Source organism: Oncorhynchus clarkii, chromosome 12 (assembly GCF_045791955.1).
Source record: "Oncorhynchus clarkii lewisi isolate Uvic-CL-2024 chromosome 12, UVic_Ocla_1.0, whole genome shotgun sequence".
Lineage (NCBI taxonomy): Eukaryota > Metazoa > Chordata > Actinopteri > Salmoniformes > Salmonidae > Oncorhynchus > Oncorhynchus clarkii.
This window is the reverse complement of record NC_092158.1, coordinates 8,858,942-8,879,140: the sequence shown is the minus strand read 5'-3', so window position 1 is coordinate 8,879,140 and position 20,199 is coordinate 8,858,942. Positions and strand designations below refer to the sequence as shown.

Genomic DNA, 20,199 nt, shown 5'->3' with positions numbered 1-20,199 from the left:
AGGATAACCTCTATATATGTAGCCATGCTGTCAGAGGCCCTACTATAGGATAACCTCTATATATGTAGCTATGCTGTCAGAGGCCCTACTATAGGATAACCTCTATATATGTAGCTATGCTGTCAGAGGCCCTACTATAGGATAACCTCTATATATGTAGCTATGCTGTCAGAGGCCCTACTATAGGATAACCTCTATATATGTAGCTATGCTGTCAGAGGCCCTACTATAGGATAACCTCTATATATGTAGCTATGCTGTCAGAGGCCCTACTATAGGATAACCTCTATATATGTAGCTATGCTGTCAGAGGCCCTACTATTGGATAACCTCTATATATGTAGCTATGCTGTCAGAGGCCCTACTATAGGATAACCTCTATATATGTAGCTATGCTGTCAGAGGCCCTACTATAGGATAACCTCTATATATGTAGCTATGCTGTCAGAGGCCCTACTATAGGATAACCTCTATATATGTAGCTATGCTGTCAGAGGTCCTACAGTATAATGTAGTATATATGTAGCTATGCTGTCAGAGGTCCTACAGTATAATGTGGTATGTATGTAGCTATGATGTCAGAGGTTCTACAGTATAATGTGGTATGTATGTAGCTATGCTGTCAGAGGTCCTACAGTATAATGTAGTATATATGTAGCTATGATGTCAGAGGTCCTACAGTATAATGTAGTATATATGTAGCTATGATGTCAGAGGTCCTACAGTATAATGTGGTATATATGTAGCTATGATGTCAGAGGTCCTACAGTATAATGTGGTATATATGTAGCTATGATGTCAGAGGTCCTACAGTATAATGTGGTATATATGTAGCTATGATATCAGAGGTCCTACAGTATAATGTGGTATATATGTAGCTATGATGTCAGAGGTCCTATAGTATAATGTGGTATATATGTAGCTATGATGTCAGAGGTCCTACAGTATAATGTGGTATATATGTAGCTATGATATCAGAGGTCCTACAGTATAATGTGGTATATATGTAGCTATGATGTCAGAGGTCCTACAGTATAATGTGGTATATATGTAGCTATGATATCAGAGGTCCTACAGTATAATGTGGTATATATGTAGCAATGCTGTCAGAGGTCCTACAGTATAATGTGGTATATATGTAGCTATGATGTCAGAGGTCCTACAGTATAATGTGGTATATATGTAGCTATGATGTCAGAGGTCCTACAGTATAATGTGGTATATATGTAGCAATGCTGTCAGAGGTCCTACAGTATAATGTGGTATATATGTAGCTATGATGTCAGAGGTCCTACAGTATAATGTGGTATATGTCGTCGTGTATTTATTTAGGATCTCAAAGGAGGATCTTGTGACTGCTTCTCACAGAACACATACCAGTCAGGACAACACACACACACACACACACACACACACACACACACACACACACACACACACACACACACACACACACACACACACACACACACACACACACACACACACACATAATAACACTAATGGTAGCTGTTGATTCAGGGGAACACATATGACAGGCACTCATTTGCAATATAGCCTATGTCATTAGCTGGGTGAGTTGGCGGTGCCCGCAGTGATGTGGATAAAATGCCAGGGCCGAATTCTTGTCCTAGTCCGCCCCTGGGTGTACATCATCATCCTCCTCTCACCAAGTAAACCCCCCCTCTCTCTTTCTTTCTCTCTCTCTTTCTCTTCCTCTCTCTCTCTCTCTCTATCTCTCTTTCTCTTCCTCTCTCTCTCTTTCTCTTCCTCTCTCTCTCTCTTTCTCTCCCCCCTTTCTCTCTCGATCCCTCTCTCATTTCAGGACTTCATGGCAGGAGGAGATCTGAGGATGTATGGGATATTCTCTACCGAGCCCAGGCTTTTCACAAACAACGACAACAACAGGTTTGTTTCCATAAAGGGAATAGGGTGCTATAGGTCCTGGTCTAAAGTAGTGCACTAAATAGGGAATAGGGTGCCATGGGCCCTGGTCTAAAGTAGTGCACTAAATAGGGAATAGGGTGCTATAGGTCCTGGTCTAAAGTAGTGCACTAAATAGGGAATAGGGTGCCATGGGCCCTGGTCTAAAGTAGTGCACTAAATAGGGAATAGGGTGCCATGGGCCCTGGTCTAAAGTAGTGCACTAAATAGGGAATAGGGTGCTATAGGTCCTGGTCTAAAGTAGTGCACTAAATAGGGAATAGGGTGCCATGGGCCCTGGTCTAAAGTAGTGCACTAAATAGGGTGCTATGGGACAATATTTTTAAACTCAGAAAATCTGATGTTTCTATGTCAAACTGTTCTATTATATTTCAGTCTTCTATGATGTATATCAAGTGTAATATTGGGAGGCTAACTCAAAATATAATACATCTGACATAGTACAGGGGTCTTCTTTATTTTAAACCCATAACCGTGTGTGTGAGGTGGATACTTCTGTTTCAAAGTAGATTTGTTTAAGACCACCAAGAAACACTGTGTCACCCTGATTTAGACCACTGCAGTAAAAGGCTAATATCCTCATGGTCCATTCTCTTAATAATATCCTCACGGTCCATTATCTTAATAATATCCTCACGGTCCATTATCTTAATAATATTCTCATGGTCCATTCTCTTAATAATATCCTCATGGCCCATTATCTTAATAATATCCTCACGGTCGATTCTCTTAATAATATCCTCATGGTCCATTCTCTTAATAATATCCTCATGGCCCATTATCTTAATAATATTCTCATGGTCCATTCTCTTAATAATATCCTCACGGTCCATTATCTTAATAATATTCTCATGGTCCATTCTCTTAATAATATCCTCACGGTCCATTATCTTAATAATATCCTCACGGTCCATTCTCTTAATAATATCCTCACGGTCCATTCTCTTAATAATATCCTCACGGTCCATTCTCTTAATAATATCCTCACGGTCGATTCTCTTAATAATATCCTCATGGTCCATTCTCTTAATAATATTCTCATGGTCCATTATCTTAATAATATCCTCACGGTCGATTCTCTTAATAATATCCTCATGGTCCATTCTCTTAATAATATCCTCACGGTCCATTATCTTAATAATATCCCCATGGTCGATGGGAGAGGTAACATACCAGGGATGGATTTGTTTGGTAATGAGAGGTAACATACCAGGGATGGATTTGTTTGGTACAGAGAGGTAACATGGAACTGTTTGGTAAAGAGAGGTAACATGGAACTGTTTGGTAAAGAGATGTAACATACCAGGGGTGGAACTGTTTGGTAAAGAGAGGTAACATACCAGGGATGGAACTGTTTGGTAAAGAGAGGTAACATACCAGGGGAGGAACTGTTTGGTAAAGAGAGGTAACATACCAGGGGAGGAACTGTTTGGTAAAGAGAGGTAACATACCAGGGGAGGAACTGTTTGGTAAAGAGAGGTAACATACCAGGGGAGGAACTGTTTGGTAAAGAGAGGTAACATACCAGGGGAGGAACTGTTTGGTAAAGAGAGGTAACATACCAGGGGAGGAACTGTTTGGTAAAGAGAGGTAACATACCAGGGATGGAACTGTTTGGTAAAGGGATGTTGAAGCTCACACACTTATCAGTTTTGTTTGTGTGTCCGTGTTTGTGTGTGTGTGTGTTACAGGTCCATGGACAACCAGCATCCTGACAGACCGGTCTCTGCCTCCCAGTCCCAGTCCCAGTCCATGTCCCAGTCCCAGTATGCAGACACCCACTTACTACTGACCCAAAGCCCGTTCCAAAGCAACACCCCTGTGATGAGGAGAGATAGGCTGAAGAACCCCGACCGCCAGCGGGCCCTTAGTGCCTCCAGCCTGGCTGCCTCTGTAGGTCTCCCCTGCCCCTTCTCCCCCCCAGGCACCAGCCCTACTATCAGCCTGGACTGGCAGGTATGTCAATCTGTCTGTCTGTCTGTCTGTCTGTAAAATCAAGTCAACTCAGAGTTTATTTGAAGTACATTTAACAGGGGTCACAATACACTTTATAATATTCAAAAGAGGACCAGGGGAACAGCATCATCAACATAACATAACAGGTCAAACACTGAAGACATTCTGTCTGAAGTCCTGGGATATGTGTTGTGTATAATTGGAAGGTTGTGTATAATTGGAAGGTTGTGTATAATTGGATGGTTGTATATAATTGGAAGGTTGTGTATAATTGGAAGGTTGTGTATATTTGGAAGGTTGTGTATAATTGGATGGTTGTATATAATTGGATGGTTGTATATAATTGGATGGTTGTATATAATTGGATGGTTGTATATAATTGGAAGGTTGTGTATAATTGGATGGTTGTATATAATTGGATGGTTGTATATAATTGGATGGTTGTATATAATTGGAAGGTTGTGTATAATTGGATGGTTGTATATAATTGGAGGGTTGTGTATAATTGGATGGTTGTGTATAATTGGATGGTTGTATATAATTGGATGGTTGTATATAATTGGAAGGTTGTGTATAATTGGATGGTTGTATATAATTGGATGGTTGTATATAATTGGAGGGTTGTATATAATTGGATGGTTGTGTATAATTGGATGGTTGTATATAATTGGAGGGTTGTATATAATTGGAAGGTTGTGTATAATTGGAAGGTTGTGTATAATTGAAGGGTTGTATATAATTGAAGGGTTGTATATAATTGAAGGGTTGTATATAATTGAAGGGTTGTATATAATTGAAGGGTTGTATATAATTGAAGGGTTGTATATAATTGAAGGGTTGTATATAATTGAAGGGTTGTATATAATTGAAGGGTTGTATATAATTGAAGGGTTGTATATAATTGAAGGGTTGTATATAATTGAAGGGTTGTATATAATTGGAGGGTTGTATATAATTGAAGGGTTGTATATAATTGAAGGGTTGTATATAATTGAAGGGTTGTATATAATTGAAGGGTTGTATATAATTGAAGGGTTGTATATAATTGAAGGGTTGTATATAATTGAAGGGTTGTATATAATTGAAGGGTTGTATATAATTGAAGGGTTGTATATAATTGAAGGGTTGTATATAATTGAAGGGTTGTATATAATTGAAGGGTTGTATATAATTGAAGGGTTGTATATAATTGAAGGGTTGTATATAATTGAAGGGTTGTATATAATTGAAGGGTTGTATATAATTGAAGGGTTGTATATAATTGAAGGGTTGTATATAATTGAAGGGTTGTATATAATTGAAGGGTTGTATATAATTGGATGGTTGTATATAATTGAAGGGTTGTATATAATTGAAGGGTTGTATATAATTGAAGGGTTGTATATAATTGAAGGGTTGTATATAATTGAAGGGTTGTATATAATTGAAGGGTTGTATATAATTGAAGGGTTGTATATAATTGAAGGGTTGTATATAATTAAAGGGTTGTATATAATTGAAGGGTTGTATATAATTGAAGGGTTGTATATAATTGAAGGGTTGTATATAATTGAAGGGTTGTATATAATTGAAGGGTTGTATATAATTGAAGGGTTGTATATAATTGAAGGGTTGTATATAATTGAAGGGTTGTATATAATTGAAGGGTTGTATATAATTGAAGGGTTGTATATAATTGAAGGGTTGTATATAATTGAAGGGTTGTATATAATTGAAGGGTTGTATATAATTGGAGGGTTGTATATAATTGAAGGGTTGTATATAATTGAAGGGTTGTATATAATTGAAGGGTTGTATATAATTGAAGGGTTGTATATAATTGAAGGGTTGTATATAATTGAAGGGTTGTATATAATTGAAGGGTTGTATATAATTGAAGGGTTGTATATAATTGAAGGGTTGTATATAATTGGAGGGTTGTATATAATTGAAGGGTTGTATATAATTGAAGGGTTGTATATAATTGGAGGGTTGTATATAATTGAAGGGTTGTATATAATTGAAGGGTTGTATATAATTGAAGGGTTGTATATAATTGAAGGGTTGTATATAATTGAAGGGTTGTATATAATTGAAGGGTTGTATATAATTGAAGGGTTGTATATAATTGAAGGGTTGTATATAATTGAAGGGTTGTATATAATTGAAGGGTTGTATATAATTGAAGGGTTGTATATAATTGAAGGGTTGTATATAATTGAAGGGTTGTATATAATTGAAGGGTTGTATATAATTGAAGGGTTGTATATAATTGAAGGGTTGTATATAATTGAAGGGTTGTATATAATTGAAGGGTTGTATATAATTGAAGGGTTGTATATAATTGAAGGGTTGTATATAATTGAAGGGTTGTATATAATTGAAGGGTTGTATATAATTGAAGGGTTGTATATAATTGAAGGGTTGTATATAATTGAAGGGTTGTATATAATTGAAGGGTTGTATATAATTGAAGGGTTGTATATAATTGAAGGGTTGTATATAATTGAAGGGTTGTATATAATTGAAGGGTTGTATGTCTTTCAATGTATTTTTATATGTTTGCCAAGAAGAATGCCTCTGTCGCTCTGTCGTTGCCAGAAAAATGTCTCTATGAGGAAAATAAAGTATTAATGAATCCATTCATCCATTCATCCATCCACCCATTCATCCATTCATTCATTCATCCATTCATCCATTCATCCATTCATCCATTCATCCACCCATTCATCCATTCATCCATTCATCCATTCATCCATCCATTCGTCCATTCATCCATTCATCCATCCATTCATCCATTCAGGCCAATGAGAGGTTGAGCCAGGCCAACCTGGATGCCATAGCCTTCCCAACCCTGCTGCAGACCGCCACACTCGGGACCATATCCCGAGAGGCCCAGGTTCACCCAGAGGTCAGAAGAAGCCCCACAGAACATCTACAGCAGGCCATGGCCCAGGGCCAGAACCAGGGCTCCTTAGACACCAGCACCTCAGAGGAGGAGACCCTGAAAGACTTCCCCAGACAGAAAGAGGGGCCCTGCCCTCAAGCTTCAGCCGTTACACCAAAGACCAACCCACCCCTCGTCCTACCCAAAGCCTCCCCACCACCACCCCCATTTAAAACCTCTCACAGACCACACACCCTGCTTTCCCTCCGCATCTCAGAGTCCACTCTGCAAGAGACCTCACCCCTACAAGTAGCTCCACACCTAGCCCCTCCCACAGTCTCACTACAGGACTATGACGAGGTTTTCCTCCAGGAACCGGCCCCTCCCTCCCCTATCCCTCCCCCGCTCCCAATCAGGGAGACGGACATCACAGAGTACTTCCCTCCGCCGCCTCCCCCTCTCCTGCCCCCCCACTCCTCACTCCCAGACAGAGAGGAGAAGGAGGAGAAGGAGGAGGAGAATCATCGTGGACCTGGGCTACAGCACCTCAACAGGTACACGACACTGGCTCCCACCCACACACATTATGGCACAATAACAGTGACACGTTATAATGAAACGCCAGTGATATTGAATGGTGCATTGATTACAGAGAGCCATAGCACTGCACTATGCATTCACATGGTCTAATGTAAAGGAACGTAGCGACACTGAAAATATTCTAATCATCAATGTTAAAGTTTTGAACAAAACGTAGACCATTTATTTATCCATGCGGTGTTGTGAACCTCTTGTCTTTTTGTGTTTCTGTACATGCAGCTGTGAGTTCCCATTTCTCCCCTCCTCCTACCGTCAGACAGTCCCCCCCTCTGTCCCCCTGTCTGTCTCTCCGAGGCCGAGCCTTACCCCTGAGCCCCAGCCTGAGACCCCCACCACCCTCAGCAGCAGTTTCCCAGAGCCCCAGCAGGGGCCTAGCGGTGAGGAAAGCCTGGGGCAAGAGTACCATCTCCCGGCCAGGAGGGAGAGGTCTGCTGGGGAACTGAGGGTGGAGGCCCTGGCCAGACGGCTGGTGTCCCGGGGGGATAAGAGCCTGACCCCGATGCTGGACAGCTGGGCAGAGGGCGGACGGACCATGGACCTAATGGAGGAGATCTTCCCCGCGGGGGGAGGGAGGTTGCTGTGGCAACGCCGCAGGACCAGCACCTATCTGGAGGACAGGTGAGGGACGGAGAGGAGCGAGGGGGGGAAAGGGGGGGGAAGGGATTTAGGGAGGTCTGGTTATCCAGAGGGAATGAGGAAGTGTGAGTGAGTGTGTGTGTGTGCGTGTGCGTTCATGCATCCGTGTGTGTGCTTAGTGTGTGTGTGTGTTTAATTCATGTTATGTAACTAAATAAAAGGTTAGACTGTTTGATCAGGGTTCATTACCAGGAGATACGACAGAACATAGGACCTTTGTTGAGGCTGGTAACATTATGGCTCAGTTTATTATAGACACCTGTTATCACAAGATAACTCTTCGCATTTAAAATAGACCATGACATCAGAGAAGCTAGGTAAGCAAGGGAAAGGATATCATATCTCAGGGGTTTCAAGGTGAAATTGCAAAAAAATATTTGAAAGTCCATCTGTTTTGTTTTCATTATGAACAAATTGTTTAGAGAGAAATGGTTCACACAGACAGGATAACGGTTGACTCTGACGCCAGGGAATGATAACTGTTAAAAACTGCTGATATCCTGTAAACTATAGTTCTCTGTCTGTCTGTCTCTCCATGTTAGAGCTAGGTAACATCAGATCATACTGTCTGTCTCTCTGTCTGTCTGTCTCCATGTTAGAGCTAGGTAACATCAGATCATACTGTCTGTCTCTCTCTCTCCATGTTAGAGCTAGGTAACATCAGATCATACTTTCTCTCTCCATGTTAGAGTTAGGTAACATCAGATCATACTGTCTCTCTCTCTCCATGTTAGAGCTAGGTAACATCAGATCATACTGTCTGTCTGTCTCCATGTTAGAGCTAGGTAACATCAGATCATACTGTCTCTCTCTCTCCATGTTAGAGTTAGGTAACATCAGATCATACTGTCTGTCTGTCTCTCTCTCCATGTTAGAGCTAGGTAACGTCAGATCATACTGTCTCTCTCTCCATGTTAGAACTAGGTAACATCAGATCATACTGTCTCTCTCTCCATGTTAGAGCTAGGTAACATTATATCATACTGTCTGTCTCTCTCCATGTTAGAGCTAGGTAACATCATATCATACTGTCTGTCTGTCTGTCTCCATGTTAGAGCTAGGTAACATCAGATCATACTGTCTCTCTCTCCATGTTAGAACTAGGTAACATCAGATCATACTGTCTGTCTGTCTCTCCATGTTAGAGCTAGGTAACATCAGATCATACTGTCTGTCTCTCTCTCTCCATGTTAGAGCTAGGTAACATCAGATCATACTGTCTGTCTCTCTCTCTCCATGTTAGAGCTAGGTAACATCAGATCATACTGTCTCTCTCTCCATGTTAGAGTTAGGTAACATCAGATCATACTGTCTTTCCATGTTAGAGCTAGATAACATCAGATCATACTGTCTCTCTCTCCATGTTAGAGCTAGGTAACATCAGATCATACTGTCTCTCTCTCCATGTTAGAGCTAGGTAACATCAGATCATACTGTCTCTCTCTCCATGTTAGAGCTAGGTAACATCAGATCATACTGTCTCTCTCTCCATGTTAGAGCTAGGTAACATCAGATCATACTGTCTGTCTGTCTCCATGTTAGAGCTAGGTAACATCAGATCATATTGTCTCTCTCTCTCCATGTTAGAGCTAGGTAACATCAGATCATACTGTCTGTCTCTCTCTCTCCATGTTAGAGCTAGATAACGTCAGATCATACTGTCTGTCTCTCTCCATGTTAGAGCTAGGTAACATCAGATCATACTGTCTCTCTCTCCATGTTAGAGCTAGGTAACATCAGATCATACTGTCTCTCTCTCCATGTTAGAGCTAGGTAACATCAGATCATACTGTCTCTCTCTCCATGTTAGAGCTAGGTAACATCAGATCATACTGTCTGTCTGTCTCTCTCTCCATGTTAGAGCTAGGTAACATCAGATCATACTGTCTGTCTGTCTCCATGTTAGAGCTAGGTAACATCAGATCATACTGTCTCTCTCTCCATGTTAGAGTTAGGTAACATCAGATCATACTGTCTGTCTGTCTCTCTCTCCATGTTAGAGCTAGGTAACATCATATCATACTGTCTGTCTCTCTCCATGTTAGAGCTAGGTAACATCAGATCATACTGTCTCTCTCTCCATGTTAGAGCTAGGTAACATCAGATCATACTGTCTCTCTCTCCATGTTAGAGCTAGGTATCATCAGATCATACTGTCTCTCTCTCCATGTTAGAGCTAGGTAACATCAGATCATACTGTCTGTCTGTCTCCATGTTAGTATAGGTAACATCAGATCATACTGTCTGTCTCTCCATGTTAGAGCTAGGTAACATCAGATCATACTGTCTGTCTCCATGTTAGAGCTAGGTAACATCAGATCATACTGTCTCTCTCTCCATGTTAGAGCTAGGTAACATCAGATCATACTGTCTGTCTCCATGTTAGAGCTAGGTAACATCAGATCATACTGTCTCTCTCTCCATGTTAGAGCTAGGTAACATCAGATCATACTGTCTCTCTCCATGTTAGAGCTAGGTAACATCAGATCATACTGTCTGTCTGTCTCCATGTTAGAGCTAGGTAACATCAGATCATACTGTCTGTCTGTCTCCATGTTAGAGCTAGGTAACATCAGATCATACTGTCTCTCTCTCCATGTTAGAGCTAGGTAACATCAGATCATACTGTCTCTCTCTCCATGTTAGAGCTAGGTAACATCAGATCATACTGTCTCTCCATGTTAGAGCTAGGTAACATCAGATCATACTGTCTCTCCATGTTAGAGCTAGGTAACATCAGATCATACTGTCTGTCTGTCTCTCTCTCCTTGTTAGAGCTAGGTAACATCAGATCATACTGTCTCTCTCTCCATGTTAGAGCTAGGTAACATCATATCATACTGTCTGTCTCTCTCCATGTTAGAGCTAGGTAACATCAGATCATACTGTCTGTCTGTCTCCATGTTAGAGTTAGGTAACATCAGATCATACTGTCTCTCTCCATGTTAGAGTTAGGTAACATCAGATCATACTGTCTGTCTGTCTCTCTCCATGTTAGAGCTAGGTAACGTCAGATCATACTGTCTCTCTCTCCATGTTAGAGCTAGGTAACATCAGATCATACTGTCTCTCTCTCCATGTTAGAGCTAGGTAACATCAGATCATACTGTCTGTCTCTCTCCATGTTAGAGCTAGGTAACATCAGATCATACTGTCTCTCTCTCCATGTTAGAGCTAGGTAACATCAGATCATACTGTCTGTCTCTCTCTCTCCATGTTAGAGCTAGGTAACATCAGATCATACTGTCTCTCTCTCTCCATGTTAGAGCTAGGTAACATCAGATCATACTGTCTCTCCATGTTAGAGCTAGGTAACATCATATCATACTGTCTGTCTCTCTCCATGTTAGAGCTAGGTAACATCAGATCATACTGTCTGTCTCTCTCCATGTTAGAGTTAGGTAACATCAGATCATATTGTCTCTCTCCATGTTAGAGCTAGGTAACATCAGATCATACTGTCTCTCTCTCCATGTTAGAGTTAGGTAACATCAGATCATATTGTCTCTCTCCATGTTAGAGCTAGGTAACATCAGATCATACTGTCTGTCTCTCTCTCCATGTTAGAGCTAGGTAACATCAGATCATACTGTCTCTCTCTCTCTATGTTAGAGCTAGGTAACATCAGATCATACTGTCTCTTGGTGGAGGCTGAGCAGCACTGCCGTCTACTGACATGAATTAACATAGCAGTTTGTAGAACAAAACGTGACCATGCTTTTTGTACATGCAAAAAAGGCTCTGATCCTGTACTCTAAACCAGGGCTCCAACCCTGTTCCTGGAGAGCTACCCTCCTGTAGGTTTTAACTCCAACCCTGTTCCTGGAGAGATACCCTCCTGTAGGTTTTAACTCCAACCCTGTTCCTGGAGAGATACCCTCCTGTAGGTTTTAACTCCAACCCTGTTCCTGGAGAGATACCCTCCTGTAGGTTTTAACTCCAACCCTGTTCCTGGAGAGATACCCTCCTGTAGGTTTTAACTCCAACCCTGTTCCTGGAGAGATACCCTCCTGTAGGTTTTAACTCCAACCCTGTTCCTGGAGAGAGACCCTCCTGTAGGTTTTAACTCCAACCCTGTTCCTGGAGAGATACCCTCCTGTAGGTTTTAACTCCAACCCTGTTCCTGGAGAGATACCCTCCTGTAGGTTTTAACTCCAACCCTGTTCCTGGAGAGATACCCTCCTGTAGGTTTTAACTCCAACCCTGTTCCTGGAGAGAGACCCTACTGTAGGTTTTAACTCCAACCCTGTTCCCGGAGAGAGACCCTCCTGTAGGTTTTAACTCCAACCCTGTTCCTGGAGAGAAACCATCCTGTAGGTTTTAACTCCAACCCTGTTCCTGGAGAGAAACCCTCCTGTAGGTTTTAACTCCAACCCTGTTCCTGGAGAGAAACCCTCCTGTAGGTTTTAACTCCAACCCTGTTCCTGGAGAGAAACCCTCCTGTAGGTTTTAACTCCAACCCTGTTCCTGGAGAGAAACCCTCCTGTAGGTTGTAACTCCAACCCTGTTCCTGGAGAGAAACCCTCCTGTAGGTTTTAACTCCAACCCTGTTCCTGGACAGAAACCCTCCTGTAGCTTTATCATTTTCAACCCAAGATGGTATATATTCTACAAAATCTCGGCTGGATTTTTGAGTATTTGGGAAATTAACTTGAGAATTTGTATAGGTAATATGTTTAAATATGAAATGTATTATATTAAAATAGAACCAGAGGACAGTTGGGTTGTTAGAATCCTCAGTGTCAAAGGTGGGTGTAACCTGATTCTACTGTTGAATGTCGTTCTGTCTAAAACATTCTATTCTGCCTTTCCATCCTGCCAAATAGGCCAGCCATGAAAACAAACCAGCCACAGCACATTCCTTATAGTAGTAGTGTGTGTGTGTGTGTACATGTGTGTGTGTGTGTGTGTGTGTGTGTGTGTGTGTGTGTGTGTGTGTGTGTGTGTGTGTGTGTGTGTGTGTGTGTGTGTGTGTGTGTGTGTGTGTGTGTTTCACCCAAATAACACGCACACACACACACCCAGAATACCATACTAATTATTTTGGCATTCAGACACACTATTCAACAGACTAGTGCTTGTTGCTGACTGCTTGTTTTACAGTATGTGTCAGTTTCGATCATGAGTTTCAGGATGTAATGTGTCAGTCTATTCAAGTGGTAGTAACGCTAACTGTTGCTACGTTCTTTATGTCTCTGTTCCATGGGGTGCAGTACTACTATGCCTGACCCAGTAAAACAACATATTTCACTGCACCTTTCCTGTGTATGTGACAATAAAACATCCTTTTCTTTCTTCTTGTAGAAGTCAAGATGGTGTCTGTTCTATAGGACCCAATCTGCTGCAGAGAACAGAGGGAGGAGGAGGAGCAGGAGGAGGAAGAGGAGGCGAGGTGGACACAGATCTGGATGAGGATGAGACAGACTTCAATCAGAAGAAGGTCTGAATTTACCTTAAATGCATTTATTTTTTTATTTTTTTTTTGCAAACAATTGTTTTTATCAGATCAAATCAAAGGCAATACAATTACATGAATCTTTGAATTAACTGATTGATATAAAAGTAAGGAAAATGAAAGACAAATGCCCATCCAACCTATGGTCCTCGGGATCCAGAAGATCTCTGGTGGAAGAGAAGTGGAGACACAATAGACACACTACACCGTTGTTGCTAACTTCTCCCGTCCACTAGGTGGAGCTACTCCAGGCCCTGACTCTGAGCATTACCTCCTTGCGAGAGGAGAAGGAGGTTCTGGCGGAGGAGCAGAGGAGGTTCCGGGCCCTAGGGGGCCACATGGAGAGCCTGGTTCAGGAGCACTGTAAGCCCAACGAGAGGGAGAAGTACAAGATGCTCATCGGGGACATGGATAAGATAGTCAACCTTCTGCTGTCTCTGTGTGGCCGGCTGGCCCGGGTCCATAACGCTCTCTCTGCCCTGGACAGAGAGGAGGAGACAGAGGACAGCCAAGAGGAAAGGGTGAGATATTAAACTACACTATACACTATACACTATATATTATACACTATACATTATACACTATACATTATGCATTATACACTATACATTATACACTATACATTATGCATTATACACTATACATTAGACACTATACACTATACATTATACACTATATAGTATACATTATACACTATACACTATACATTATACATTATACACTATACACTATACATTATACACTATATAGTATACACTATGTCCTCTCTTCCCTGGATAGACAGGAGACAGAGGACAGCCAAGAGGAGAGGATGAGGCTTCACACACTGTACACACTACAGCTACACTACACACTACAACTACACACTACAGCTACACTACACACTACAACTATACTACACACTACACCTACACTACACACTATACCTACACTACAACTACACTACACACTACAACTACACTATACCTACACTACACACTACACCTACACTACATACTACCCCTACACTACACCTACACTACAACTACACTACACACTACACCTACACTACACCTACACTACACACTACACATACACTACACATACACTCCACCTACACTACACCTACAACTATACTACACACTACACCTACAGTACACACTACACCTACACTACACCTACACTACACCTACACTACACACTACACACTACACCTACACTACACACTACACCTACACACTACAACTATACTACACACTACACCTACACTACACCTACACTACACCTACACTACACACTACACCTACACTACACCTACACACTACAACTATACTACACACTACACCTACACTACACACTACACCTACACTAGACCTACACTACACACTACACCTACACTACAACTACACTACACACTACAACTACACTAAACACTATGCCTACACTACATACTACACCTACACTACACATACACTACACCTACACTACACCTACACTACACACCTACACTACACACCACACTAACACTACACCACAATACACTACGCTACACACCACACTAACACCTACACTACACACTACACCTACACTACACCTACACTCCACACCTACACTACACTACACTTACACTGCACTAACACTACCACTACACTACATGAACACTACACTAACACTAACACTACACTAGCACTACAGTAACACTACACTACATTAACATTACACTGACACTACACTACATGGACACTACACTAACACTACACTAGCACTACAGTAACACTACACTACATTACACTAACACAAACACTACACTACATGAACACTACACTAACACTAACACTACACTAGCACTACAGTAACACTACACTACATGAACACTACACTAACACTACACTAACACTGCACTACACTAACACTACACTAACACTACACTAACACTGCACTACACTAACACTACACCAACACTACACTAACACTACACTAACACTGCACTACACTAACACTACACTAACACTACACTAACACTACACTAACACTACACTACACTAACACTGCACTACACTAACACTACACTACACTAACACTACACTAACACTAACACTACACTAACACTACACTACACTAACACTGCACTACAGTACACTACACTAACACTACACTACACTAACACTGCACTACACTAACACTACACTAACACTACACTACACTAACACTGCACTACACTAACACTACACTAACACTGCACTACAGTACACTAACACTACACTGCACTACACTAACACTGCACGACACTAACACTAACACTACACTACACTAACACTACACTAACACTGCACTACAGTACACTACACTAACACTACACAACACTACACTAACACTACACTAAAACTACACTAACACTACACTACACAACACTAACACTACACTAACACTACACTGCACTACACTAACACTGCACTACACTAACACTGCACTACACTAACACTACACTAACACTACACTAACACTACACTACAGTACACTAACACTAACACTACACTGCACTACACTAACACTGCACTACACTAACACTACACTACACTAACACTACACTAACACTACACTACACTAACACTGCACTACACTAACACTACACTAACACTACACTACACTAACACTACACTACACTAACACTACACTAACACTGCACTACACTAACACTAACACTACACTACACTAACACTACACTAACACTACACTAACACTACACTGCACTAACACTAACACTAATACTACACTAACACTAACACTACACTGCACTAACACTAACACTAATACTACACTAACACTAACACTACACTACACTAACACTAACACTACACTACACACATAACAGCACAGAAGAGGGTGAAGATACTCCACTCTACATACTACAGTCTGAGAATCACAGTGTGATAGTAGTAACACTACACTACATTAACATTACACTGACACTACACTACATGAACACTACACTAACACTACACTAGCACTACAGTAACACTACACTAACACAAACACTACACTACATGAACACTACACTAACACTAACACTACACTAGCACTACAGTAACACTACACTACATGAACACTACACTAACACTACACTAACACTGCACTACACTAACACTACACTAACACTGCACTACACTAACACTACACTAACACTACACTAACACTACACTACACTAACACTGCACTACACTAACACTACACTAACACTACACTAACACTACACTACACTAACACTACACTGCACTACACTAACACTACACTACACTAACACTAACACTACACTAACACTACACTAACACTACACTACACTAACACTGCACTACAGTACACTACACTAACACTACACTACACTAACACTGCACTACACTAACACTACACTAACACTACACTAACACTGCACTACACTAACACTACACTAACACTACACTACACTAACACTGCACTACAGTACACTAACACTACACTGCACTACACTAACACTGCACTACACTAACACTACACTACACTACACTAACACTACACTAACACTGCACTACACTACACAACACTACACTACACTAACACTACACTACACTAACACTGCACTACAGTACACTACACTAACACTACACTACACAACACTACACTAACACTACACTAACACTAACACTACACTACACAACACTAACACTAACACTACACTAACACTACACTAACACTGCACTACACTAACACTGCACTACACTAACACTACACTAACACTACACTACACTAACACTGCACTACAGTACACTAACACTAACACTACACTGCACTACACTAACACTGCACTACACTAACACTAACACTACACTACACTAGCACTGCACTACACTAACACTGCACTACACTAACACTACACTACACTAACACTACACTACACTAACACTACACTAACACTGCACTACACTAACACTACACTAACACTACACTACACTAACACTACACTACACTAACACTACACTAACACTGCATTAACACTACACTACACTAACACTACACTACACTAACACTAACACTACACTGCACTACACTAACACTAATACTACACTAACACTGCACTACACTACACTAACACTAACATTACACTACACACATAACAGCACAGAAGAGGGTGAAGATACTCCACTCTACATACTACAGTCTGAGAATCACAGTGTGAAGGAGACCCCTAACACGGCAGGCTATTTTCAGGGTCCCTTGTATTTTACCAGCCTGGGTCTCGCTGAGATGAAGATGTGCATTTAATTGATACCTCCGACCTCCTTGACTTCCAGGGAATCACACTTTGCTCCAGACCGCCCGTCTCATATTGTGGTATCGAATGAGGTCACAGACCGGCAGACAGCTTGTTGGTCTACGGGATGTTCTGACGGAGCCTGGGCTTTTTTATCAAGCCTTACACCCGTCTTGTGTTTGGCTGTGTTCAGGAGCGAGGACATCATGGTGCTACCTCAGCCTCCCTCCCTTAACGATGGAACGATGGATTTTACTTCAGTCACTGGTACTACAGGGCTCCTCCCCTCTGATACACGGATTGATTCCTGCGCCCCTTCTATTCTGCCCTCCTGAGAGGGTGTCGTTCAGCCTGGGTTGCTGTACTTTACTCAAATGTCATCATGTGTTATCAAGGCTTTTACTAATCTAGTTTCCTCTACTGGTGTCCTCCTATCTCATTCATAATGAACATGGTTCTGTAGATGTGTCACAGGATGGCCACTAGGTGGTGCCAGGTCATAGTGTCTGTGTGTATTTACTAACCCACATCCCCTCTATCTCTCTCCCCTCAGGAGTCTACAGCAGACAGGATGTCTATCTCCTCTAGTTTAACCAGGAGTCTCTCTGTGTAAAGACTCTATTCACCTATCACTAACAGTCTCTCTCTGCCCTCGGGAATCTGTGTCGTCAGCACCAGGATGTCTTTAATAATCTATATATCTGTGTTAACTCAGGAGTCCTTACAGCAGAAACGCAGACAGCTGTGTAGTCAGCACGAGGATGCCAGGGAGCTGAAGGAGAATCTGGACCGGCGCGAGCGTGTGGTACTGGACATCCTGGGTGGGTACCTGACTGGGCCGCAGCTTAGAGACTACCAGCACTTCGTCTGTATGAAACCAGCCCTGCTGATCCGCCAGAGACACCTGGATGAGCTCCTTAAGCAGTGGGATGAACAGCTCAGCAGGCTGGCTGAGACTATCTCTCCAGGGGATCATCAGGCCCAGCCCCGCTCACCTATCCCTGGGTTGAACCCCAGCCTCGGCTCTAACCTTAGAGCTCCCAGCCCTAACCTTAGAGCTCCCAGCCCTAATCTTAGAGCTCCAAGCCCTAACCTTGGTCCTACCCAAACAGTCCGCTCCACCACTGTGACATCACTGTGACATCACCCCAACAACAACACTGCTCCTGGTCACTCCTACAGTTGCTGTGTCTCTGACTCAGTGGGAGGAGCACCATGAGTAAGATACAACAGTACTTGGTTGAAGAGAGAGATACAGTTCATCCAGTTCTGCTCTATATGAAGCAGGAAGGATGTCTGTCGGTCTGTCCCCTTGTTGCAGGCAGACAGACAGACAGGCAGACAGGCAGGCAGACAGGCAGGCAGACAGACAGACAGACCGGTAGACAGACAGACAGGCAGACAGACAGACAGACAGACAGGCAGACAGGCAGGCACAGACAGACAGGCAGACAGACAGACAGGCAGACAGACAGGCAGACAGGCAGGCACAGACAGACAGGCAGACAGACAGACAGGCAGACAGACAGACCGGTAGACAGATAAGCAGATATGCAGACAGACAGGCAGACAGACCAGTAGACAGACAGGCAGACTGCATTCAGGCAGACAGACTGCATTCAGGCAGACAGACTGCATTCAGGCAGACAGACTGCGTTCAGACAGATTGCATTTAGACAGACTGCATTCAGACAGACTGCATTCAGGCAGACAGACTGCATTCAGACAGACTGCGTTCAGACAGATTGCATTCAGACAGACTGCATTCATGATCGATGCATTCTTGTGCCTCTATTTATGCTTCCTATGTTACTCAAGCTTTTTCACATATCTGTATTCTGACTGGCCACTCAGCATGTCTTTGGTTGATTCAATACACTGTTGAAGTACCTAGTTGTATTCATACGAGTGGATCAAAGCTTTGAGAGTAACGATGGTGGATGTACAACTTCCTGTCAAGAAATGTTGTTCCCCATATATGTATAACATTACTACTGCCTTTACGTTTGTATATCACTACAGCTGAGCACTTTTTTGGGGGGCAGTTTAACTACTGATTGGTCAGAATGGTCAGAATCACAGAACTAGAATGGCTTCTATTTCTCATTCTGTTCCTATTGGTCAGGAGGAACCAGACCTGAAATATCAAATCAAATCAAATAGGCCTGTTTTCTTTACCAACATAATAGCACGCTCTCACACATATTAATATGTAGTCACAATCTAAGGCAATATTATGCTTCAAACACTTCTAATTCAGACTCAAAAATGATAGTTTGTGATAAAAGCTACCATGACATTGACAACAACTGCTATAATTATTTATATTATTACAAAAAAAAAGGAATGCAAGTGGCTGTACATATGGTGTCTGCTAACCTCTTATGATTTGTAATATGTTGATGACAAACAAACAAAAAAAACATTTTATATTTTTTTGGAAACTGAAAAAAAATATGTGAAATTTAAAACAAATGT

General features: G+C 41.7%; 1 protein-coding gene across 1 annotated transcript in view; it reads left to right on the top strand.

Annotated features, from left to right (window-relative positions):
* The window catches only part of LOC139422677 (protein Shroom3-like), a 141,144-nt gene that overhangs the window by 120,041 nt on the left and 904 nt on the right, over nt 1-20,199 (top strand). Inside the window, exons 10-16 of the mRNA XM_071173877.1 lie at nt 1,826-1,908; nt 3,636-3,900; nt 6,683-7,320; nt 7,586-7,984; nt 13,307-13,442; nt 13,694-13,978; nt 18,437-20,199. The exon at nt 18,437-20,199 is cut by the window's right edge and continues 904 nt beyond it. Of these exons, the coding sequence (XP_071029978.1) occupies nt 1,826-1,908; nt 3,636-3,900; nt 6,683-7,320; nt 7,586-7,984; nt 13,307-13,442; nt 13,694-13,978; nt 18,437-18,862 (2,232 nt within the window). The 3' untranslated portion in view covers nt 18,863-20,199. The remainder of the gene's footprint in view (nt 1-1,825; nt 1,909-3,635; nt 3,901-6,682; nt 7,321-7,585; nt 7,985-13,306; nt 13,443-13,693; nt 13,979-18,436) is intronic.